The 27,143-nt window shown below is 31.2% G+C and overlaps 2 protein-coding genes across 2 annotated transcripts; one reads left to right on the top strand and one right to left on the bottom strand.

The window, feature by feature from the left end:
* Positions 1-12,729: 12,729 nt before the first annotated feature.
* Positions 12,730-13,821, bottom strand: LOC129883648 (uncharacterized). The gene has a single exon (XM_055958267.1). The coding sequence runs from the start codon at positions 13,819-13,821 to the stop codon at positions 12,730-12,732; it is 1,092 nt and encodes a 363-aa protein (XP_055814242.1).
* A 5,766-nt stretch (positions 13,822-19,587) lies between these two features.
* Positions 19,588-22,136, top strand: LOC129882817 (40S ribosomal protein S24-1). Its single transcript, XM_055957280.1, has 6 exons — positions 19,588-19,706; positions 19,797-19,875; positions 19,988-20,029; positions 20,543-20,713; positions 21,718-21,804; positions 21,931-22,136. Exons 2-6 carry the CDS (start codon positions 19,804-19,806, stop codon positions 21,958-21,960), a joined length of 402 nt encoding a protein of 133 aa, XP_055813255.1. The 5' UTR covers positions 19,588-19,706; positions 19,797-19,803; the 3' UTR covers positions 21,961-22,136.
* The last annotated feature ends 5,007 nt before the right edge of the window (positions 22,137-27,143 follow it).

The raw sequence follows: 27,143 nt of genomic DNA, 5'->3' as shown, positions 1-27,143 counted from the left end.
AAGATGAAGAAGAACGAAAATTACCTATAGAGTAAAATGAAGTTGAGATTGAGTGGAGAGAGAACAAAATTTGAAATTCAAAATGGAGTGAAAATAGGAAAGAAAATCATGTCTTGGGTTTCAAGAGTGATGTATCCGGATGAAGGTGGGTTTTGAATATAAATAGGGATTTTAAAAATATTTTAGAATGGTAGAAAATAATAGTAAATATAGTAATTAATGAAGTATAGTTAAGTAATTTTTCCTTAAATTAATGGATAATTATTGTTATATTCAAAAATGAAAATTATTTATCATTAGATATACTATTACTTTCATATCCTTTGTTTTTAACTCTCTCACGCATTTGATACCATGAGAGTATATAAAATAGTCTGATGGTATCAAACATTTTTGTTGAAGCACTGTCTCTTCCTTCTTGAATCATGAGATTAATACTGCTTGATAAATTGTTTGATACCATCAGAGTATAATATACTCTGATGGTATCAAAGAGGAACAAGGAAAGGGGCACTGGCGTAAATAACATTTGATACCATGAGAGTATGTATATACTATGATAGTATCAAGAAGGAAGAAATAGTGGTTCAACGAAACTGCTTGATAATACTCTGATGGTATCAAGAAGAAACTATACTCTGATAGTATGAAAGAGGAGTAGTGATGCTGACGTCAGCATGACGTCATGCGCGAAATTAAAAGGGAGAAAACGGGGTAAGGGGGTAAATAGTTTGAATCATGAGCTTATTAAAGGTAAATAGTTTGGGTTGGATCTAATTTGGGTAAATAGTTTCACAATTGGTCTATTTTGTGTAGGTTTTCCTTAAATTAATTGAAATACCTAAAATTAATTAAGAAAAATCACAACATATATTAAGAGTTAATATTACAACTTTTAAATGTAATTTTAAATATTTACCACTTATAACATTTTATTTACAGGTCTTAACATATCTATATTAATTTAAAAATTAGTTTAAATTAATTTTTTTTAAATATATTAAATTAGAACATAATTAATAGGAGTGATAATCACAAAGACGACACATTTATTGAAATAATCCAATCACTACAATCAGGGATACCAAGCGTTTCTCTTTATCTTTCTACTTTACCATCTCTTTTCAACTTCATTCAAAATATTTTCTTCTTTACTATTTCAATACCTCTATTTTCAACACGATTTCAACGATTTCTCAGGATGCATAAAAATAAAATAAAAATTGTCAAACACCAAGAAAGAGTCCAAAATTTCTAGAAGATGAACATGACGTAGAGATTGAGCCGCCAACCTTCAGCATTTTAACCCAAACCCCCATAAAAAAGAACATCACCCCGGCAAAGAAGAATCCAACTCCTTTGAAGAGGAATTAGAATACATCCATGAAGAAGAAAATTCAAGTCAAGAACAAAGAAACCACGGAGAAGGAAAAAAAAGAAAGGGAAAGATGTTGGATTCTCATTCATCGGATTTTTCATATTCAAATTCTGATTCTGATTTGGTAAGTGAAAATAAATCAAAAAGGCAAAGAGTGTGGAAGAGGGTGAGTCTTCAAAACCCTTGAAAAAAAGACCTAGTAGATCAACATTGAAGGATTCAAAAATCCTTAAATAAAAAAAGGTCAAACATGTTGTGAATGTATTTATTTAATAATTATTTTTGAACATATTCTTTTTAAATTTTTTTATGCATACCCCTTTTATGAAAGTTGTATGAAATTACTACGGAATTGCTATAATTTATGTCTTGGCACTTTTTAAAAAAATGGAATGAATTTGGTTTACCTGGGTATATTTTTAGATTGTTTCTTTGTTATTATATACTACATTTTTGATTGTGTGTTTTATAGTTGCCCTAAATTGGTATAAATCTGACATTCCGATGAAGGTGTATTTATGTATTTTAAGTTTGTATTAAATTAATATGTAATTGGGATAACGTGTTTTATATACAAACTCTTACAAAGTATGTAGTATTTTTTTATATGAAATTTGTATATAAAAGGAATGTTAACTGATATGATTACAGATTATGTATCATAGACCTACTTTTTGCTTGTTTTATAATTATCCAAAATTGAGTTAAATTGGTCTAATTTTGATATTTTTATTTTTTTTGCATTTGACATAAAATTGGTATGAATTTTGTAGTGTCATATAGCTGGCATGGAATGTGCACTATGTGAACATCAAATGGCATGAAAGCGACATGAATTTTGGCATATATTTTCGCATGAATGTGTACTTTGTCAACCTAAATGGCAGGGAAGAGACTTGACATACAAATGACATGTAATTTGTATAAAATTGGCATGAAAGTGACACGTAATTTGTATAGACTTGGCATAATGATATGCAATTGATGTATAATTAATGTATATATAAACAACATATAATTAGTATGAAAGTCATGTGATTTAGCTATAGTGTTTATATATTTGGCATGAAACTTGATATTAACTTTCAATTGTGTTGGAATTAACTTCTAATAAAATTGGTATGAATTTTTCTTTCATTATTGTTTCTAAACTTGTATAATTTTGATATTTTTTTTATAGTTTTCATAAAGTTGGTATGCAATGTTTATTATGTATATTTTATTGGACTGTAAATGACATGAAATTGGCATAATATGTTAAGATATAAATTTTCAGGAAAGAGAGATACATACACATTGGAATCGAAGAGTATATTGATTTCCAAATGGAGGAAATTATATATTACGTGCAGCACATGCCGTCGGGAGGGACACAACAGGAAGACATGTTCAAATTATCCTGCTGAAAATTAGCCATAATTTATTTTTATTTTAATTTAGTTGTTTAATTGTGACAAACACATATTTTGATGTTTTTGATCTTTTAACTCAATGAATTTTGATTTCAGAATATGTATTATGTGTAATACTTAATCCTTTGTGTATACACTATTTTTTAAATGTAGATTCAAAAACTTAAACTGATTAATGTTGGTAGTCATTTGGTATCCACTTAAAAAATTAAGTTCACCAATGTATGCAGTTGGTTTTCAATTGGTATCCTAGTGATATCCACCTGAAAATATTAATTCTAACCATATATGCAATTGGTATCCAACTAAAAATAAAACATATATTTAAGATTTCAACCGAGTAAGCCAAGCTAAAACTAGTTAATGTTGTATCCAATTGATATACACCTGAAAAGCTTAAGTGTAACAATGTATGCAATTGGTATCTAAATATAATTTTAAAATATTTAATTCTTACTTCTTTGTGTATGCAGTGTTTTTCAAAACTATAATTTCAACGTAGATATCAATTTTAATTAAGATTTTATATTATTATCTCCTTATTGAAACAAGATTGAATGAACGTTACTATATTTCAGTTCATACTAGAAAAAAATTTATGTTAATTTACAAAATTTATATGAAAAAAATAATTTAAAATTATGGATGAAAGCATAAAATTTGTATTGACGACAAGCACGGGCCACTTCGCTAAGAATATTTGGCGCTACTTCTCTGACTCCCTAGGGATAAAGCATGAAGCCACACCCCTCAAACCTCTTGTTATGAGTTGGTGGCTTCACAAGTACCACACAGAAGCTCACAAACTTATCTTTCACTCCACCCCAATATTTATATGTTGGAATTTGTGGAAGAATAGGTGCGCGAGCAAATACGGGGGAAAGATTTCTAGCCTGGCGAGAGTGAAATTTGCCGTTTTCAAAGACATCTCTAATCTACTTAGAATCGCGTACCCCTATATCCATTGGCCTTCGAACTGGATCCACACTATTTCCTACATAGATAAGTGTGCTCATGAAATGAAGATCACCCAAGTCTCGTGGACTAAACCACAACTCGGTTTCGTTAAGCTGAACACTGACGGAAGCGCGTTGGGTAATCCGGGGGCAATTGGGGGGGTGGCATCTTAAGAGATCATATGGGTAGATTCATCTTCGCCTACGCCATACCGTTAGGGGAGGGAACCAACAATCAAGCCGAACTAGAGGCGGCAGTTTATGGGCTTAAATGGTGCATTCAACAGGGCTTTCAGCACGTTATCCTAGAAGTCGACTCGGAGTTGATCACTAAATGGATCAATCATCAGACGAAACCTCCGTGGAGCCTTCACCGGATAACTCATGACCTTGTTGATATTTCCGAATTATTTGTTTTCTTTTCTTGCAAGCATGTATACAGGGAGGCAAACTTCACTGCGGATGCTCTCTCCAAGCACAGTCACACTCTTACCACTCCAGGCCACTACACCACCCTCCAGCAGCTACCTCGGGGTACACGAGGATACTACATGCTAGATAGAGCCGGCCTACCTAGCTTTAGACGGAGGAAGACCAAAAGGATTAAGAAGCCTCCATGATCTACTACTAGTGTTGCAGCATTGGATTGAGCGCCCAATTGCAGTGTTTGTCTCCATGCTATATTTTTAGCCATGTTATTTGATGATCCTCGTTGACGCTAAAATGTATATAGCTTTTATGAGGATTCATCCCCAGTTTTATTTAGATTTTTCCTTTATTTTATGTAAAGGGCGAGTCTCCCTTATTTATGCTTTCCTAGTTTCTGTGTATCGAGAGGAGTCCTCTTCTTTAGGTGCATAGTTTCTAGGTTTCCTTTTCGTGTGTTTGTATCGGGGATGAGTTGGCTGACCTTAGTAGGATGACCGACTTATGAACCACCATAGGATTGGAGGTTAGGTTTATGTCCCCCTCCGTGTATTTTTCTGTTTTATGTATAATAAGGCTTGGGGGTGTGCGGCACAACCCCTGGCTGTGCACGAGAGGTGGGAGCCTCGTGTAGGGTCTGTTCCCGAAAAAAAAAAAAAAAAAAAAAAAAAGTATTGACGACAAATAGGGAAGAAAAAAGAAAAGAAGCGTGCATGAAAAAAGTTAAAGAAAAAATAAATAATGTGGATATATTAAGGAAGAAAATTGTGTGAGAATATTAAGGAAGAGATTCAAAAAATAAAACAGATGTAAGAAATAAGTACTAAATTTTAAAAAAAATGATTTTCATTTTTTTCAAAAAATGATATCAATTTTCAAAAGAATAAAAAAATAAGAAGGAGGAAATAGAAACTAAAACAGGAGATTGATATTATTAATTAGGATATTAATAGGAGATTGATAACAACTAAAATAGTGTCCAACTAAATGGAGAAAATCAAGGATTGGTATATCTAGCCATTTATAAAACACTATATAAGGAAAAATATATTGTTATTTAATTACTTAATAAAATATAATCAATTAATTTATAAATTAAAACTAGAGTCTTGATTGAATGGTAATTCGGTATTACCATTAATACATTTATTACCCTTTTCTTTAATCCGTTTATTAATAAATTAATTGCTGCATTATATTTTAAAATTTGTTATAACTTGATAGAGTTTTACTACTATAACTTGAAACTTATAAAATTTTGTTATAACTCGAAATATTATATCTTAATAATGACATTTGGAAATTTTTTACAATTAATTATTCGCATATTCAAAAAGTTAGTACTTAATTATTTACGCTCAATATTTATAATAAGTTATATTAATTTATCATACTTAAAGTGATAAAATCAGGTAAAAATGTATACCAATTAACTAAAGTTTATTTATCAATACATGTCTGAATATCACGAGTATTATTATCTTCATACAGTTTCTACCGTGGTTTGAACATTTTATTGCAGTGAAAGCGTAATGCAAGAACTTAGTGGCCGTTGATCATGCGTATTTTTTTTACTTTTTTGAGTTTAAATTCAAAAAATCGTGTTTGATCATAAAATTTTAAAATTTAACTTCAAGTTAAATTTTGAAATTTGAAAAACTTTTAAAAAGTTGTTTTCACTTTTATCACTCCAAATCACTTATAAATATTCAAAAACAACTTCAATTTATATTCATGATGAAACATAATTCTAATTTTCAACTATCTTTTTTCGGTTTAAAATTTTTGAGTTCAAAATATTTTATTTCTGTGGTGGCTGAGAATGAGAATGAATTATCGGAGGGCATTTACACAAATAGCCTTTTCTAGCCCACTTTAGAACAAAGCCAAATGGCGTCAAGGGCCACATAGTGCAAATATCTAGGCCAAACCCATCACTGGCCCCTTAAAGTTGGCGTCAACTTTCACTTAGACACCTAAACCAAGATATGTTCATTTTAGACACATAATGTAAGGGTCTATTGTGTCATTTTGACACTTTTTAATTAGCTGGACCCTCGCGTGTTTTGCACTTACTAGAGGCGCGTAGAAGCTATTTTTTCAGCTGATGTGGCATCAGACTTGGCCTATAACGGTCATATCCCTCTTATCTATATATTTATGCATCTTCTTCTTCATTTTTGCCCTAATTTCTTAGATTGTTTCTCTGATTTAGGGCAAAAATCACTTCTCTCTTGTTCTTTGTTTTTCTCTCTTCTTCTTTGTTTTTCTCTCACTCTTCTCCTACACTTCCATGTTGAGCTTCTCCAACTCTTCCATGACCTCTTTGGATGAATGTCGATATTGTAAATGTGGTAATGAAGCACTATTAAAGACTTCTTGGACTCAACTAAATCCAGGTCGTAGATTTTTTACTTGTAAACTTTCAAAGGTAAAATAATTCTTTATGTTGATATGTTTACTCATATATTGCAACTTTTATTCAATGTGAATGTTAAAGCTTCATTTATTTCATGTAAGTACAACAAAAGAGGAATAAGTATTTTCTGTCAATTGTGGGCTTCTAATTTTTTTCCTGATTGATTTTGTAGAAAATGGGTGGCTGCGATTTTTTTTATTGGTATGAAGATCGACACCCTCCTCAAGCAAATAAGGTGATCTGGAGTTTGTTGAAGAAAGTCAAGACTTTTGATGAAAAAATAAATCAAGCAAGAAATATATTTATTGTTGGTGTGATCGTTGCTGGGTTGGTAGTGTTTGGAATATGGAGATTGAAGCCTAATTGTTAAAATGTGTTGTGTTTTTTGCCTTAAAGTAACATTATGTTTTGTTCAATAATCTGCTGTAAAATTGCTTATGTTTTGCAGTATTATTTTGATGTTGTTGTTGCTGTAAAGTTGTTGTAAAGTTAATGTAAGGGTGATGTTGTTGTTGCTGTGAAGAAATAATTCTCATGTTGTTGTTGTTTCTGTTAATTTCTAGCTAGGCCACATTTGTATGTATTTTGATGTTATTGTTGTATACAATTCACATCTTGTTGATGTGAATACATATTTCACTTATTAAAAGTTTAAAATCTCTACACAATGTAACTCAAATTGAGTGGACTGGTTAATACCAACAACAAAAATAGAGACTTCACAAATTTAATACCAAAAACATTTAACAATATCACAGTGCAACTACAAAAACATAATCAACAATGAACTCAAAGTTAGCATTATGCTAAATACGAAGATCAGTGGACTTGTTTAACAAGGTTACACAATCCTCAAAACTGAATACATTACACAATCCACAAATTTATGTTAAGCTGTTAAGCAATCCGCAGTTAGTATTCAAAACTTCAAGCTGCTGTTACTTCTTTTTATTTGCCATTTTCTGCAACTGGTTGGTAGTGACAGCATCTCTATTTTTCCATCTCAAGCCTCTAGGCTTAAAACCAAGGTATATGCCTGTTGAACTTGCATCATTTAGCTTTGAACTTGTTGGCAGAATTCTTTGACTTGAAGTTCCTGGCTGTTTTTACAGAAAAAGAGAAACCAAAATTAGTAAGTATGCTGCACTACTGAAGATTAGTATGTAACCAAAGGACAAAGCAACATACATTGAGTATTTGAGTTCTACTTGCACTTGTGAATATGCCAAATCCGACATTACTTGATCCACCATATGATGGCTTCTTTGTCCCCCCTCTTGTATAGTCTTCTCCAGTTGCTGCAACTCCTCTCTTTTGTCCAACAGTCTCTTTTCTCCTCTGAGGTATTTGACTTGTTATTCCTCTTGTAAAAGAAATACTTGTATCCACATATGATGGTGGTTGGCTTGAGTTTGTATCATTCACCCTCTTAACTCTACTTGTATCAACACAAACTATTATTGAAGAAACATGCTTGCTTGATGTAGTTGATGCAGGTTGGCTGAATGTTGTTGGTTCAGGTTGACTGAAGTTTTTTGGTTGAGGTTGGCTACTTCCTTGTGAGCTTTGACCAGTAAATTGTGAGTTTTGAGCAGCAACCTGAATATTTAACCACAAAATATATGTTCATTAAAAATTCAATAAGTGATTAAAAAAGACATAAGCAAGTATAAATTATGTTACCTTGCAATATCTCTTGTTATGACCTTGTTGTTTACACATGGAACAAGTCTGTTTCACCCCTTGTTTAGAAATTTTTCCATAATTCTTTCTTGGTTCATCTTTTCCCTTTCTTCTATTTTTTGCAGGTCTGTCAGGCATTGGTTTTTGTTTAGGAGGTTCAATCCTTGGATTGTTAGTTTCAGGCCATATCTTCATATTTGAAATTGGTTGGATGAAATGACTATAAGCCTTTAAGAAGATATCCTTCTTATACCAATGCTCCACAAAAGGTTCAGTCCTGTTCTATGTGGCACAAAGCAGCAATAGCATGTTGGCATGGAATGCCTCTCAGTTGCCAAGTTCTACAACTACAAACTCTATCAGTCAAGTTAACTATATGCATGTACTCCCCTTCTCCAATCTCAAACCCAACATCAGCATTCCAAAGCACCTTGCATGTCCTAGACTTTTCCTTATTCTCCTCTAAGATAAGTCTAGCCATAGGTGCAATATCAGATATCCAGGTGTTGGCAAACTTGATCATGTCAACAGTTCTTGTCATTATCTTTCTCCTAATTTCCTCCAGCATGGTTATTATAGATTTGTGTCTACATGATATGATCCATGCGTTAAAGGTCTCACACATGTTATTTTCAACTACATCACATTTGGAATGCTCTTGAAAGAATGCCCTAACCCATGACATCTTTGGATAATGCAATAAGTCAGCACAAATATCCTTACCAAGTTTGCTCATTTTATGAAGCTCATCCTTGAACTTCACTTCAAAACTTGACTTTGAAGATCTCCAAAATTGTTTTCTCCTTTCCTCTCCTTTCCAGGTTTGATTTCAATTAGATCAAATATGTCTAGCACACATTCTAACTTCAGCATTTGGTAGCAGTTCAGTAACTGCTGCATGAAAACCCTGCAAAGAAAACAAAATGCAATTCAATACTTAATAGATAATCTGATAGCTTAAGCAAATGTAATATGTAATTACCTTTTGCATATCTATCATCACAGTAAGACCCTGTCCAGTACCCAACTGCAGGTCCTCTTTCAAGTAATTGATGAAGAAACTCCAACTATGCTTAGTTTCCTTATCTACAACTGTCAGGCTATAGGAAACATCTGATTGTTTCCATTCTTGCCAACTGCTACTAGAAGTTCACCTTGCAAGCACCCTTTAAGAAATATCCATTAAATCCTATTATTCTTCTACATCCTTCCTTCCACCCCCTTTTCAATGCCTCCAAGCACACATAGAAGTACACAAATAAATTCTTTTCTAGTGCAGTTTCTCTATCCATTCTTAAAAAAATAGAACTACCAGGATAGGTCTATTTTATAACCTCAGCATAATCCCATAATCTTGCAAATTCCATATTTTAGTCACCCATGGATTCTCTAAGAATCATTAGCTTTGCCTTGTAACAGATGGTCCTACCCACATACAATCCTAACTTCTCCCTGTACAATTCTTGTATTTCCCAAATCTTTATGAATGATTGTTTAGTTATTTCATCCCTGAATTTGTTTACTAGGAATTTACTTGTACACATTTTCTTATTTAATGGAGAACACTTATGTATAGGATGGTAGTTCTTGATCAAAAAGTTATCAGAATCACTATCAGTTGCACCATAACACAACCATTTGTATTTTTCTTTGAATTTACATTTAGCCCTCACTCTATGAGTTTCATTAGGCCTTAACTTAATCTGATAATTATTTTTTACTGCATAATTTGCCAAAACCTTTCTAAATTGTTTAGCATTTTCAAAAATAGAGACTTCACATTCAGCATCATACCTGACATTTTTACTTTTTCTTCTCTCTAGTTGATCAATACCCCTAACAACTTCTACATCTACCACATCTGTGCTATTATCACTATCACAGTCTGAGCTATCAATATAATCTTCATCTCCTCCTAATCTGTCAACATATCTATCCTTCTTATTTTTTTCAATACCTTCAAAGCCTCTATCAATACCAGCTTCACCTACTGGTATTTCTCCAGGTACTTTCTTTTTTCTCTTAGGATTAGGATTTCTTTTGTTCCTCCTTTCAGATCTAAAAGATCTTAATTCTTCATCAACATTTGAACCATCTTCATCAGGAATGGCATTTATATCTGAGTCACTACTATGCAAATCTGACTCATTCACATCTGAAACATCCTCAATCTTATTCACATCTGAAGCAGCCTCATTCTCCACATTTCCAACATCAACAGAGCCTGGCCATGGCAAAAGACCAGTTGGAGTTGGCAATTCCTCTAACTCATCAATTTCATGGACCACATAAACATGAAAGTCATCACCATCTATTAAGTCTTTCACATAGTCTAACAACTGAATATCAGAAGTAACTTGGACAAATTCATTGTTAATTTCATTTTGACAGTAAAAATCCTTCACATTTGTGTACCCAAGGTCTTTAGTGTATGAAAGAAACTCGACAAGGCTAAAATGATCTTTATCAATGGCAACGGGAAATACATACACCTTTATCAAGGTCTGCGATAACATGACCCTTATGATGAAAACATGTCAATATATAGTCATTCATATCTCAACAAGGAAATACCCAAAAAGCCCCTTACTTTTTCAGTGCAATTTTTTTAAAAAAAAAACTAGTTACAAAATGCTAACAGAGAGTAGACACAACCAAACCAGAACATACACCTTCTTCTTCAAGGATGAAACACGAAACACAAACTAATGTCACTTCAAGAAGCAGTTGATACAAATGTCAAAATACCCAACAAAAATGCAATATCCAACACTTGATTTCAACATTTAAATCTGAAAATTGGCAACATAAACAAACATAACAGTTAGTACTAACTAAGAATTGAACGAAAATCAAGAAAGAATGAACTTTCAAACACTTACCTAGGTTTTGATCAGTGAAGAAGAAAGAGGGTTTCGTTTGAACTAAAGAGACAATGGACACAGTGTGTTAAAGTTCAAGTTTTGGGCATTGAATGAAAATCAAGGAAAATTGAACTTCCATACACTTGCGTGGGTTTTGATCGGTGAAGAAGGAAAAGAGGATTTCTTTGAACTGAAGAGACAATGAACTGTGTTGAAGATCAAGTTTTGGGTATTTAATTTTAAAGTTATATGACATGTAAAGTTGGTAGTGTTGGCAGGATTTAATTGGTCAATTAATCTATGTAGAGGAAAGTGTAATACACGCTCTACACTCAAACTTCAGATTGATTAAAAAGTGTCAAAATGATACAATAGACCCTTACATTAGGTGTCTAAAATGAACATATCTTGGTTTAGGTGTCTAAGTGAAAGTTGACGCCAACTTTAAGGGGCCAGCGATGGATTTGGCCAAATATCTAATGGAAAAACTGGTAGAGCGAGCGAAATTTATGACCATAAGATAATAAATCAATTTATTTCTGTTCTTTTATCTGACTATTGAAAGTTAGGATATTCACTTTCTTGTCGCGGAATGCTTTTTATGATCTTGGCTTATAATTCAATTGCCATATATATTAACATGTCTGAGTGATATCCCTTCCTTTTGAAACTACCCAAATAAGTGTTGTTTGGCACTCACGTAATATATTTTAAATTAAATGGGAAGGAAAAACTGTACTAGGTCTAGAGATCGATCAAGAAACGTTTAAATCAACTAAACATTTACCTAATTGATTTGGATGAACTCTTTACATTGCAGGGGAAATAAATGGTGATGGAGTAAATGGTGATGAACTCTATTGAACATTTTCCAGCTGAAATCTGTTTGTAATTGATTTACTACTTTAGATCTTTACATGTATGAACTAATGTATAAAGTTACACATCTTATTTAATGAATTTCTTAATACAAATATACCTTAACGTACACACTAACTCCACTCATGTTCAATAGACACATGTTCTATGCCAGAAACCCTTTATGAGTTACTGCATATTAAGAGCAGTTTACATATACAGCAATGCCAAGATAAAAGGAAACCAAGTTAATGCATTATAGATCTATAGAAGTTGGATGGTCAGCTTCCACTTGCTTTGTATTGAACATTTTTTTTGGTGGAATAGGATGAAACTATTATCCAAAAAAATATAAGTCCAAACACAATTTCAAAAATTGAAATTTCAAAACTCAATTTTTTAAGTTTTAAGTTCAAAATCTATGATTAAACGGAAGCTTAAGTAATAGTTTTGGCTAGGTGACTCACTAAAGATAAAAGCAAAATGTTTCAATGCAAAGAAGTAAAAGTCAGGATGAACAATCAACAACAAGAAAGAATAGGAAGCAAACAAGACAAGAACAAATTGGGCATTATGTTTCTCTTAAGAGCAAATAAAATTCTATACAACAATGTTTCCTCCTCTCTTTTCTACATGTTACGTGCCTCAACAAGAACTAACAAAAAATTGCTTCAAAGAATAGTACAGTATAGTAGGACGAATCCTAATCTTTTTCCCTTTACATTGGTGCCCATCATTTCACAGTACTCGAGAATCTAACTGAAATCCTTGTGGATTCATCAGCTTGTTGATGAAGACGAATACGCGGAAATGGCCTTGAGAGTCCATGAACAACAATCCTTTTATTGTAAACAAGATCGAAATTCTTGACTTTAACATAATTGATCCTCATTGGAACCAAAGGACCATTGCCACCTGCAGTAGTCACCACCAATTTCCCCCCTTTGTCCATTGTCATCAGCTCTGTATTAGGAGCCAATTCCATCAACTCAGACGCCATTAAAAGCCTATTAGGCACAATATGAAACCCAAGATTTGCTACATACTCATGCCCAATTCCAACACCAAATATAGACGAATCATCCATTGCAAAAATAGTCATCAATTTTAAATCCGATAGCTCAGGGTACTTAACCCTCATAGCAAGTGCCACCATAGTGTAACCACCGGTACGCAAACGACCCATAACATCTTTTAACATCGAGCGCGTGGCAGCAAACGCCGCCGTGGGTGGCGGAAGAAATGGGAAGGATAAAGTAGTCATACTCTCAATTCTGCAAGAAATTGGAGAAAGATGAGAGACGTACCCCTGTATACCGTGAAAAATGATGAACCCATTGTTGTAGATGTCCGGTTTAGTAATTTCCACCCCATTAACGAACACTGCCTTTGAGGAATTTCTGGATCGAGATGGGGTAATCGTGAGACAACGAGTTGGGGCTAAAGTTTCAATCTTGGTACCAAATGCTAAACTCTGGAGGAAGTGAAATGAGTAGAGACCAAGAACAGAGTGTTCTTGAAGAAGAAGGGGAATGGAGCAGGAAGGGCAAGTAAGGAGGGAGGAATCGGTTGGGGCGAAAATGGTAAGTGGGAAATTAATGGTGGAGATGCTGGAATTGAGAGAAGCATTGGCGAGGTCATTGAATCCAAGATTTGAGAGGATGACGACCAATGGAAGTGGTGATGGAGATGGAGATGGAGATGGAGATGGAGATGGAGTTAGCAGAAGTTGACGACGAGATTCTGATGTTGAACAGAACGTTGGGTTTGCGGTGCAGATGAAAATGGAAATGAGGAAGATGAAGAGATTAACAGTGGACGCCATTGATGAATTCTTGAAAGCTCAATGGGTTTTTCTTAGAGAGAGTATTTTGGGGATATGTGAAGGGAAAGACGGTTGACGGAGCGGTTATTTATTGCTTAATGAGAGATTCTCAGTTCACTTTGTAATCTGTAAATTTTTCGCCCTCGCCAAGAAGAAGAGGGAGATTACTGCAAGTTTTAGAGCCGGTTGGATTGGCTTATAACTTATTATAAGCTGTTTATAAGTTTATAAGTTTATAAGTTGAAAATAATGTCAAAAAAATAAGTTGGATTGCAACTGCTTTTTATTTTTAACTTATAAGCAGTTTTCAATTTATAAGTTAATTAAAATAAGATCATCCAAACAGGCTTAGTGATATGTTTCCAATTTTCTACATTTGGGCTTTGTTTGGAAAGTCGCGTGTTGATTGGAATTTATATAGTTATTAGAATAGTAATTACACAACTTAATAACTATAATGATTTGTTTATTTGGTACAATGTAATTATAGTGTAACTATAAATATACAATTTGGTTGCACAAGTTTAAATACAAGGTTATATTAAATTTTAAAAATAAAAATTAATTATCTAAACTTAAAATTTATATTAGACAAATAAGGGCTTTTATAAATGATATTAAATTAAATATTTAAGATATATATTGTATTTTGAATATATTAACTAATAAACATACGTTCTTACTAATCTTATAGAAAATAATTGATTTATATTTTTTAAATTAATATATTTTTCTTAAATTAATCATAAAAACTAAAAATATAAAATTTCTTTGAGCATCATGAAATGCATGTTTGATTTTAAAAAGATATTAATATTATAAATATAAGTCATAAAATTATTAAAACATTTGACAAAAAGATAATCTATCAAATCTAACTAAAAAATAAATGACTTGCAATGTGAAATATCAAGTTAATACTACTAAAATAAATAAAACTGAAAATATAGCATAAGTTCTAAATTCAAAATATAAGTTTATAACCTCATTCAACAATGACTTCTACTTTAATTTTAAAACTAGAACACTAACAAAATTATGCTAATGGAAAAAATAAACATAGAATTAAAAAGAGAGTAATACGAAAAATTGCATGAAATCACATGAAGTAAAAGTTGAGAATGAGAACGAAATGAAACATAAAAAATAAAAAATAAAAAATACATTTTTAGAAAATATTAGAACAATAAAAATAATAAGAATATAAAATAGTAATAAAAATAAATTAAAACAAAAAATAATAAAAATAGAAATAAAAAAAATTAAAAGATAATCAACTTGTAATTACACCAATTCACAGCCTCCCTGGGAATTGAAGAGTGTAATTACTCCCTGCCAATTAAACCCAATAACTTGTTGATCATGTAATTACATGACCAACCAAACATGTCAGACAGTGTAATTACACCAAATCCAATTACCAAAGTGGTTTTCCAAACAGGACCCTTGTTTATTTTTCACCAATATATTTCTATTTGCTTCTTTTATTTCGAGAAAAGAAAATATCAAATTTTATATATTGTTTTTAAAAAAATGTTATAGGTCATGCAAAATATATTTACAGATAAGACTTTTTGAAATATGCTATAACATATATATATAAATGGATAATGTAAGAATTATTTACATTGAACATATTCAGTGTAATTTATAAGTGAAATTTGAGAAGGATGGTGTATGTAGTTTTACCTCTGTCTTGAGAAGATTGAGAGATTGTTTTCGATAGATCATCAGTTCAAACAAAGCACAATAAAAAAATCAAGTATGTAAAACATATACAGTAGTGAAAATTCATTTAATGGAGAAGATACCAGTAACAGTGTTAATTAATAAGATAATCGAAATAAAGGAGAAAATAAAATCAATAGATAAAAGAAAAGTACTAAAAGCAATATCGATAAGGAGATTAGGAAACATTCGACTACCAACTAGCTTTGTATATTAATTCTCAATCTTGAAATCTTTCTATCAAGATTCATGTCCTCCATAAGATGCGGGTGTATCATATCTTGTCTAATCACATATCTCTAAAACTTTTTCGATATACATCTATCTTTATTTGTACCCGCTATAGTCAACTCTTCACACCTCTTGATTGAGGCATATGTGTATCTTCTCTTCACATGCCTAAAACATCCCAGTGTCACCTTCCTCATCTTATCCACTATGGTGGTCACTCCTACCTTATCTCATATATTTCTATTCTTAATCATGTTTATCCTAGTATAGACATCCATCTAGAACAAATGAAAACAATGTTGTTTGATTCTGCTGTTTTTTATGGAGGATGATATAAGTTGTTGTGGTTTATGAAAAAAGGTTGTATCTAAGATTTTGGACCTTAGGCACATTTTGATATTAGATACATATATCTTTGATATCATGTGTCCGAATATACTATGCACGAATACACTAAATATTTGATATCAAATACATTTAGTTTGGACCTCGGAGATATTTTGATATTAGATACATGTACCTATATACACATACACTAAATGTTTGATATTAGATACACTCATGATATTGATATGGGATACAAGGGATGTAATGATATCAAATACAATGGATGAAATTGATTTTGAATACACAAAAATATGAAACTAATATTAGATACATATATACATAAAATTTGTGAAACTTAGATACATAATAAAATATAGACACATAGAGAGAGGTGAGTGAGAGAGGGAGGAAAGCGATCGAAAGAGGAGGGAGTCAGAGAGTTAGTGTATCCAAATATACGTGATGCACATTTGGGTACAGTGTATCTAGAATAAAGTTGTCACGATCCTAATTAAGGGATCGTGCGGACACCTACTCTATTCTTAACTAAATAGGAGAACCCTTACCTCCCCAATCAAAAATATGTAAGAAATTCAATTAACGGTTCTATCAACAATAGCATGTATATTTTAATACCTAAAATTAATGTTAAACAATAATTTCCCAAGTAATTAACCGAATAAAACAAAACAACTCTCAAGATCTAATCTAGGTATATAGAGTAGCTTCTAACTTGAGTTAGGCAAGACACAACTTCTAGCGAAAAGAAGGGTGCAAAAGTTGATGATGACTACGCGTCATTCTACATAAATGACTTCCAGTCAACCGCAACACATCTACACTTCAAAAAAATATAACAAAAAAAGTATCAATACACCGCACGCACTGCTAAGTATCATCGATCAATCAAGGATAGATCACTCAACATTATAAAAAAATCACAAGTTCGATATAAGGATTTTATACCACAACAGTCCCCCTCATTTACCTTTGCTTGAATAGTCTAACCAACAAGATCATCTAATTAATACAATAGGCATATTTAATAATTAGCTATATCAACTAGACCCACAAATCGATATCAATAGGGAAACATCATTACACACATTGTGAATATTTTTCTATCATACTGACAATTTTATAACCTACTAACAACAACCAACATGACCTATAATATACTAAACTATGCTCCCACGTAATCCCTAAATCAAGATTACAAGTATGTCACACCATATCAATTAGATTACGAATTCATAAACCACACAAGAGATACATATAACTCAATAATCGAGTCAATTATCTCAAAATACGAATACCTGAGCATATGAGCACTGTTAGACATATCACCACTATATCACACTCTTATTTGTACATATACGCTAAGTGTCTTATTTATGTATAATAGTCATGATCTGCAGAGAATCAGCTTTTCTCATTATCGTACCAGTGTAGTACTTAATTCTTCGTCCATATATATATACACATACACAAATATATATACACATATACAATCGCTCATTCTGAAGCTCACTTCGAACACGAACCACTAATCACACCATAAGATTATAATTACTATTACCTTTCTCACATAAATGGCTCAGTGTATAAAAACCATACGTACACCTACAATGCAAGTAACCAAATAGACCCATCGATCAATAACTCGTGCATTCTCAAGCATTAACAACCACATCATTAATTAGAATCATGTTTGAAGACAATGCAATAAATATTCAACTTGAGAGCACAATTAAATCTAAATCAAGTCTAAACTTCAATTAACAACAACAAAATCACTCCCCTGTCATGATCAATAGCCTAGCAATAATTAAATAGTAACATCATGTACTTACGACAACACTATGGCAAATTCACCCTCGTTAATGGTAATTAAGCATATTTCCTAGATTAAAATTTCATGTAATTTCTCTATTGTTACTCATCATCACATCTTTACCCTATAATTCACCATGTAAGTCATATCAACACAAAACACCCCTCAAGGGATTCAATCAATAACATTAATAGACAATAAGATTTTTTTTCTTTAAGTATTATGTTTTATCCATCTAAACGTCATGTCTGCATGCCTAATCATAATTCTCCTATCCAATCTACATTATGCACACATTTTCTAATCATAATCTACTACTTATAAATTATAGCCTATCTGGACACCAAACTGCTGCTACAGAGCGTATAAATCTTTGTTCCTTGATTCTGTTTTAGTGAGATTGATGAAGAGTTTGCGAAGACGAGGTTGGAGACGTGTTTCTTTCTTTCTGTTGTCAAGGTTTCTCTCTTAAGAGTAGCCCTAGGGCCTTTGTAGTTGGAGGCAACTCTTTTAGAACTGGAATTGAGAGGAAAAAAAGTTTTAAAATTCGCTAGGTTAACTACCTAGCGCAACTATAGCGATCAAGGGACCACCATAGAGGTCCTAGGCAGCATTTGCTCTTTTTTTCTAATGGAATTTTGTTATCCCAGGACAGAGCTGATTCCGGCTTAAATCCGATTTGATATTAAAACTTTCAAATTTGGACATCTTACGCTTGGTAATTTACTAACAATGAGACAGATCATTATAAAATTATAACTAATTTGACCCGCATATATTAAATATACATGTATCTAACAAACAAAAAATAGTATAAATGACAATTTGATAAACTACTATGTCTGAACATAATTACGATCTAAACTAGCAGAAATTGTGTTGTTTCTTTTTTTGAAAAACACATTTGACTTATAGTTATTGTTGGTAGATTTCATACAAAACTTTTATTTTTGGAAAACACGTTTGACTTATACCCATCATATTTGATATCTCTAAATTCACACTGATTTGTTTTGTAGCGCATATTTATTATAACAATTTCTATTTTTGATAAATGGAGACAACATTAATGTTAAAAACCAAAAAACACATTTTCATGTTTGAATTATCTGAAAAAATTATTTGAATCTTTATCTCTTCTTTAATTTTTAATTTGAGATCATTTGATTTGTCTGGTATTTTGATTTTATTGGTTCGATAAGAAAAATGATCCTCATGTTTGAATTATCTGAAAAAATCATTTGAATTGAGATTTTGATGTAAATAAAAGTCGTGTGTTGACGTTTTAATAAAGTTTTCCGACTTTTATTTTCATCTGATAAATTAGATATAAATATTTGAGATTCGATCATAAATATACAAGAATATGTAAATATGCCAACTTTTAGACATGCATATATGAACTCCTAACTTCATTTACATATCTTTTCAACTTCAATCATGTATATCTGAAGTTGAGTCGAAAATATCAAAAATATAGCTTCCAAGAAGCAAGGTTCGTCCATACGGTATTTTTACCTACAAAAATGATTCCTTCCCCGTTGAATTTAGGCCATAGTTTAAATAGAAGTTCCAAAATGGCTATCTTTGTACTTGCTCCATCTCTAAGCCCACGGCCCAAAATAAACGCAAGAATTAGGGAAGCCTTTTTAAAACCCTAAAGTATAGCAAGCAAGATCGAAAACAGAACTCAGAACGGAGGCGCCGCGCAGAGGGAGAGTTAGAGACGGAGAGTCGCCGGAGTAGCGAATCCAGACTGACAAAAGTATCATTTTCATCACCATAGTTTTCTGTACTTTTGTTAGTGAATGTTTGTGTGGTTGATTTTATTGAAAGTTCTTTCGTTTGCTTACAGGACAAAAATGGCGGACAAGGCAGTGACTATTAGAACTAGGAAGTTCATGACCAATAGGTTGCTTGCAAGGAAACAATTCGTAAGTTCTTAAATTGTTGACCTTTTTATTATTGAAATCTAAAAGGCTGTTCTTTGTTATATAATCCCTTTTGATTTGTCTAAAATTCAAATGGGTGTCATTTTTTTTTCAGGTTATCGATGTCTTGCATCCTGGAAGAGCTAATGTTTCCAAGGTTGGTTGTTTTTTTCACGAATAGCTTTCGTTATTTGATTGATTGTGCTTATCATTTGGAGATTTTCAGTTATAGGTATAGTTAGAGGAGTGAGATGGGTTTGTTTATGTTTCTTTTAAGGTCTTCTTTGTGATGGAATCAAGCACAATGAATGTAGATATTTCTATAGCTGACCCCAACTAGTTAAGGATTGAGACAGAGTTGATGATTGATAGTTGGTATGTTAATTTCTTGCCAAGCGAAAGGACCTACTTGAGGATCTCCCATGGAGCTTATTTATGATTTTGTGCTGAATCCTTGATGGTCTCTTTGGAAATGTTAAAGAAAAGTTCTCCTCGTATATAATAGTTGCTATCAATTTTTTTGGTTATCTTGTAATTCCCATGACATTATGACTTGTATCTTCACAGTCATGCTCAGTTTGTGAAAACCCACTTGTTTGGTTTATCCTTTATATAGGTTCTTGTGATTCTGTAGCTTTTCATTGCTCACCTGTTTGTACTGATATTTTAGGCTGAGTTGAAAGAAAAATTGGCAAGGATGTATGAAGTGAAAGATCCAAATGCCATCTTTGTGTTCAAGTTCAGAACCCACTTTGGAGGAGGCAAATCTACTGGCTTTGGTTTGATCTATGACTCTGTTGAGAATGCTAAGAAGTATGAGCCGAAGTACAGGCTGATCAGGGTAAGGCATCATCTTATTTTTACACGAGTGCATGTGTTATGTGCTTCAAAGACCTGCAATAGTTAAAGTTGCTTCTTTAATTCAAGTAATCTCTTATGTTAACCTTATCAAAAAATAATAATCAAGAACCTTTTAATCTCTAGTGTTGCAGTTTAGATCTTTTGGTTCATTGTGTAGTGTGAAAACAACCAGCAATGCCTATTTTATATACTGTCACACTGCAGCATTGGTTTTTATTTTTATTTTCTTGATTGTGCTTTGAACAGGGTTGTTTTTGAATGAATATAAGCGCTAGATTAAAAGATAAATCTTATATCTAAGCTTCAAAACACCCAAAGGAAAAACCTGCTTTGTTTTCCGTAGACTTTAAGATGCGTCCGGTATACCTTTTTTATGATTCTTCATTACATGCCATTCGATTCTTAATATTTTTCCCAGATTAATCTCATATTATATCTATATGCCTCTGTGGTAATCCAGTTAGATACTATTATAGAATCACTTTTGGAAATGGTCATGTGCAGTACTTCCTAGCTTTTCAGAAGTTTATTTGGATGGTCTAACATTGTAACTTTTGCTCATCTGCTGTCCAAAACCAATTGCAGACTGCAGGATTGCATTTGCTTGAGCAATGCTCTCTATATAAAAGCTTTTAGACAATAATCATATGTTTTGAAGCACTTAAATGTCTTTCCTCTAACCCTATGCCTTCTTTGTTCAGTGTTTTTTCTCAATTCCGATATGCATTTGAGACTGTTGCTTTATTGGAAATGTATGCTGAGCTAGCTTTTTACCAAAAAAAAAAAAGTGCATCACGTTTAACAATACGTGTTCTTGAGTACCTATCATGCAGATAAGAGTAGTCTACAAGTTGTTATTGAAGGGTTTTGTTAACAATGGTGATGATTAATGTTAAGCACACCTTAAACTCTCCCCAATGAATAAGTTTATCCTTCTATATACACTTTATTGTCTCTAATAAATTTATTTAACAACTTCCACAGAATGGATTGGACACTAAGGTGGAGAAGTCCAGGAAGCAAATGAAGGAGAGGAAGAACAGAGCCAAGAAAATCCGTGGTGTTAAGAAGGTAAAGATTGTTGTCTCCATTTCTATCTTTGCTGCTATGAGCAGGAGATAATTATTGTTCTGTTGTTTTTTATGTTCATAGTTTCCTTCTTCTTATGCTAATGATATTATTCCGTGATACTTGCAGACAAAGGCAGGAGATGCCAAGAAGAAATGATCTGATAGTAATTGTAGACGAAGCTGGAAAAGCGTTTTGGCTAGACATGCCGTATCATTTATGTTTTTATGGGACCTTCTTGTAGACTCATTTCAATTTTGCTGGGGTTACTTCAATATATTTTGCATGTTCAAGTACTATTAGATCATCATCAAATTGAGTGGATTGTTAGAATATTATTCTCTCTTCAAATGTTACCAGATTATTCTCTCCTTATTGTCAAAAGAAGTGTTTGGAATATATAAAGTAAACGAGAGGAAATGCGTAGATGTCATTTATTAACTAGGAGTTTTAAACTTTCCTTTTGCTTATGTTGTGATTGGGAATCAGTACAGGCGTTTTATCCTAATAATTTGTTGCAAGTTTGATTAGATACTATTTTTCGATGTTAGTTGGTATATATTGATTTTTTCAAAAGTAGTGTTTTTTTATGAGTGTGGCAATATTTTTGGAGCGCTGGAGCAACTTAGATTAGATATATTCTTTTGAATTTGTCCAGCGTGCCTCTAAAATACGTAGTTGAGTTCTTGTACCTAAATTCAATCTTAGTAAACATGTCACTTCCATTGTTACGTGAGAAATAAGTTTTCTTAGTTCTTTACCCACTTGTTTTTAGTTTTATATATATATATATATATATATATTTAGAAGAGATCTCTAGTTTTACTCTTAAAAATTCTGAAAAGAGCTTTTTTCCTCATTCAAATTACGGAAAAGGGTCAAAATTACTCCTGAACTTTGAAAAATAGTTTATTTATGCCCTTCGTTCTACTTTAGGGCCAATTATACCCCTACCGTTATACTTTGGGCCAAATATGCCCTTGAGATTAAATCTGTTTTTTTATCTATTTTTTAAAATCAGTTTTTTTTTATTTTATTTTAAATTTGTTTTTAAAATCTGTTTTTTATATGTTTTTTAAATCCATTTTTTAATCTATTTTTAAATCTGCTTTTTAAATATTTTTTTTAAAAATCTGTGAATGCAAATTTATTTTAAAAACAAATTTAAAATAAAATAAAATAAACATATTGTAAAAAATACATAAAAAAACAGATTTAAAATATTTTATTTTAATTTTTTTTTTAAAATCTGTTTTTATATGTTTTTTAAATCCATTTTTAATCTATTTTTAAATCTGCTTTTTAAATATATATTTTTAAAATCTGTGAATGCAAATTTATTTTTAAAACAAATTTAAAATAAAATAAACATATTGTAAAAAATACATAAAAAACAGATTTTTAAAAAATAAATTAAAAAGCAGATTTAAAAATAGATAAAAAAAAATGAAATAGATTTTTTAAAAAAAAAATATTTTTAAAAATGGTTTTAAAAACAGATTTAAAAAAATTTAAAAAAAAAAATTTAAAAGGGGAAATAAGTTGACCACTGAGAAACTGACACGTGGCATTCTGTTATACTCAAGGGCATATTTGGCCCAAAGTATAACGGTAGGGGTATAATTGGCCCTAAAGTAGAACGAAGGGCATAAATAAACTATTTTTCAAAGTTCAGGGGTAATTTTGGCCCTTTTCCGTTCAAATTATTAGCGGGCAAGAGATGTCATTTTCTCGTTTGTCCATTTTGAATTAGCAGTTATATTAAAAATATTATTTTTACTTATTATATATTATTTTTTTAATACTATCTTTATTAATAAGTAAATATATAAAGTAAGTTGTAATTAGATTTCTTAAACATAATGAATAGGTATAAAAAATAGTAAGGAGTCGTTTGGTTTGAATACAAGTTATGATGAGATTAGTTATAATGGGATAAGTCATGCTGAAATTAGTTATGATGGGATAAGTTATACTGATTATTTTTTATTGGTTGTTTGATTTGTTGTATTCAAAATAATATGCATTGCATAAATTTTAAGAACAAGTTGTTGTTTATAAAAATATCCTTCACTTTATTTACTTTTTTATATTTTTTTGCAAGCTTTAGTTATTCATTCTTAAATATAAAATTTTCATCTTATTTAGCTTAAATATTTTTGTGTGTGCATTTCGTACCATATGTATTTAAAAATAAAATTTTTATCTTATTTAGCTTAAAAATAGAACTTTCATCTTAAATTTGTTAAGGTAAAAGAGGATTTATTATTTGTATCACTTCATTTAAGGACATATCACCCTTAAATTGTAAAATACTAAAGTTTTCATTTTAGTTGATATATAAAATACAAGCTTTCAAGAGACTAAAAAGATATATAATTAAAAATATGTAATTTAGTAGTAGAGAAATCAAAACATAAATAAATATAAATATTAGTCAGATAAATTAATAAATAAAAATTATATTTGTATAGTCTAATTTTTTAATTAAAAAATATAAAAAATTATCATAAAAATAAGGAATAGTGGTAGTGAAGATTGTAACTGTCATTATACATGGTATTAAAAATAATGTGAATATACACGTGAAAAGTGATGTATAAAAAGGATTTCAAGGGATATTCTTGTCATTTTCTCTATTTTATTCCAAGATTACTATATCATCCAAGAAGAGGGATATCTTATCCCGGTACTAATTATTAATTTCAGAATAAGTTATTCAGAATTTGCCAACCAAACAACAAATTAAGTGACACTATAATTTAATCTCAAGACTATTTAATGTTATCTTTCACACCAAATGATCCCTAAATTAAATTTACAAAAGTCCCCAAACGGAGTAAGTGGATTGAGAGGTCGTTTCGCTGAGTAAATACATCAAAACTCCTTCGAACTTGGCATCAAAACTTACTTTAACACTTTAACTATATAGTCATTTAAATACCCCCTTAATAATTCTGAAATTATTTAAATATCCCTCTAAGGAGTGATGTGGCAAAGTGAGTGTACTTGTTTTCCTAAAAGCACATGAAAAAGAAAAAAAAAGAAATACTGAATTTAAATCATAAAAGAAACACTTAATTTAAAATCATATCCATGGCCTTTTTTTTTATTGGCCGATATATAACTATCATTTTGAATATTTTTTCTTGATATATTAATTCTTTAAAAAATATGTAAATTTTCTTAATTAGAGATAAATGAAATTTGTGAGTCTTCTTTTGAAAATAATAATAATTTTTTTTCTTTATTTTGTTGATTTCCCCACTACACCTCTTTCTCCATTAAAACATTTTTTCCTTCATCTTCATCCCACCTCTATCAATTATTTTTCATTCCATTAGTCCTTAAAATTCAACACCAACACTATATTATTGACATTGATTTCACTCTATATTACGTAAAAAGTGAAATACTTGCAAAGTTTAAAAGTTTTGAAGAATGGAGGGAAAGGAAAAGGAGAAGAAGAAGAAGTTTCAGTTATTATTATTTTTTTAAATTATTAAATGGTGGTGAAGAAGAAAAAAAAAACCACTAAAAATTAAAATGGTGAAGAACAAAGAAGAAGAAAGAGAGGGGTCGGGCTCGTGGAGGAGAAAAAAAGAAAAGAAAATGGGGCTACCTATTGAACACATTTAAAATTAATAAATTAAAATTAATGAAATTGGCTCATATTTTAAATTTTGATTCTTGAAAATGTATTTTTTTAATTAATTAATTATAAAAAGTGTGTAAGAAAAAATGGTAAATAAATGAAAAAGAAATAAAAATTAATGATATAGTACTTACATGGCAATGATGTGGTGGGTGAGAGTAGTGTTATACTTTCAGGGTGATATTTAATTAACTTCAATTTTGTTAAAATAAATATTTAAATATTCGTATAATTAAAGTATTAAAATAAATTTTGCTATCAAATTTAGAGGTATATATGTCTGTCTGTGACTAGTGCAATATTTTTTTGCTGTGTTCTGCAAGGCGATTTCATTCAAGGCTCCAAGGTTCAAGACAAAATGTTTGGTTATTTTTCTTGTGCCTAAGCCTTAGAGACAGGTTTGACCAAATTGCAGGAAAAAAATAAATATATATATCTTTATTTTGAGAAGTATTTTCATTAAAATATTTTCTAAAAGAAAAAAGTTTTAACCAATTATTCGTATTTGACAAATATATTGTGTATGGCTAATTATTTTTGAAGTTCTTTTAAGTTTGTCAAGGTACGAAAAATAAAATATCAAGACATGTTTTGCAATTAGGATTGTTTAGAAAGAAAATTGTTTGAAATATTATTTTATGTACTTTAGAGTTATAAGAAGATATTAACTTCTTGTTTTTTTATACCGTTGGTGTTGTTATTCCAGAGGAGAGATTAGTACAGGACGGTGAAACTAAGAGGAGAAATAATTGTATTTTTAACTGACAAACTATCTTTAAAATGAAATGCAGAAGAAGAGAGAGGGAAAGAGAAAAAAAAACAGGTAAAAGATACAAAGAAGTCAAAAAAGAAGAAGAAGAAAATCGCAATTGTTATGTTAGTGGATGTTAGTTGCCCGTTAGTGAATATTAGTTGCCTACTAATATTTTTGTTCAATTGTTTTCTAGCTCTTTTTTTACCTATAAATTACCATTTAAAAGACAAATATAAACGAAAATTTCTACTACTCTCTCTATATTCTCTTTCTCTTCTTTCTTTATAAAATTGTCAAGTTAGTTAATTTACAACACATTATCAGCATGAAACTCCAGCTAATTTTAGAAGGTAACAAAAAAGGTAAGAATTTTCATAATTTTATTTTCTTAAAATGTCCAATAACTCAAAACTTGAATTTGTGGCTCTGGATATTTCTGGAAAAAGGCTACTCATCATGGGCATTGGATGCCGAAATACATCTAGAATCGATGGGTCTGGCAGACACCATCAAAGATGACAATACGTTATCTAATCAAGATCGTGCCAAAGCCATGATCTTTCTCCGTCACCATCTTGACGAGGGGCTAAAATTACAATATCTCACATTTAAAAAAATCCTTAAATTGTGAAAAAAATTTAAAGAAAGATATGACCACCTGAAGTTGGTCATGCTTTCTTAATCACGTCATGATTGGCTAAATCTGAGATTAATGAATTTCAAAAATATAATTTTGCCTTATTTAGAATTATAGCTTAGTTAAATTTATGCGGAGAAGAAATTACTGAGCAAGATAAACTAGAAAAAACATACTCCAAATTTCCACCCGCGAATATGCTCCTACAGCAGCAATATGGTGAAAAGGGGTTTAAAAATATTCTGAATTACTCTCTCACCTTCTGATTGTTGAACACCACAACGAGCTGTTAATGA

Source organism: Solanum dulcamara, chromosome 3 (genome assembly GCF_947179165.1).
Source record: "Solanum dulcamara chromosome 3, daSolDulc1.2, whole genome shotgun sequence".
Classification (NCBI taxonomy): Eukaryota; Viridiplantae; Streptophyta; class Magnoliopsida; order Solanales; family Solanaceae; genus Solanum; species Solanum dulcamara.
Note: the sequence above shows the minus strand (reverse complement) of the source record. Positions and strands in the feature narration are given on the sequence as shown.

Coding starts and splice junctions, on each gene's coding strand:
- LOC129882817 (XM_055957280.1), top strand. CDS start 19,804: ATGGCGGACAAGGCAGTGACTATTAGAACTAGGAAGTTCATGACCAAT. Junction 20,714..21,717: donor CGAAGTACAGGCTGATCAGG/GTAAGGCATCAT, acceptor CAACTTCCACAG/AATGGATTGGACACTAAGGT. Junction 21,805..21,930: donor AAATCCGTGGTGTTAAGAAG/GTAAAGATTGTT, acceptor TGATACTTGCAG/ACAAAGGCAGGAGATGCCAA.
- LOC129883648 (XM_055958267.1), bottom strand. CDS start 13,821: ATGGCGTCCACTGTTAATCTCTTCATCTTCCTCATTTCCATTTTCATC.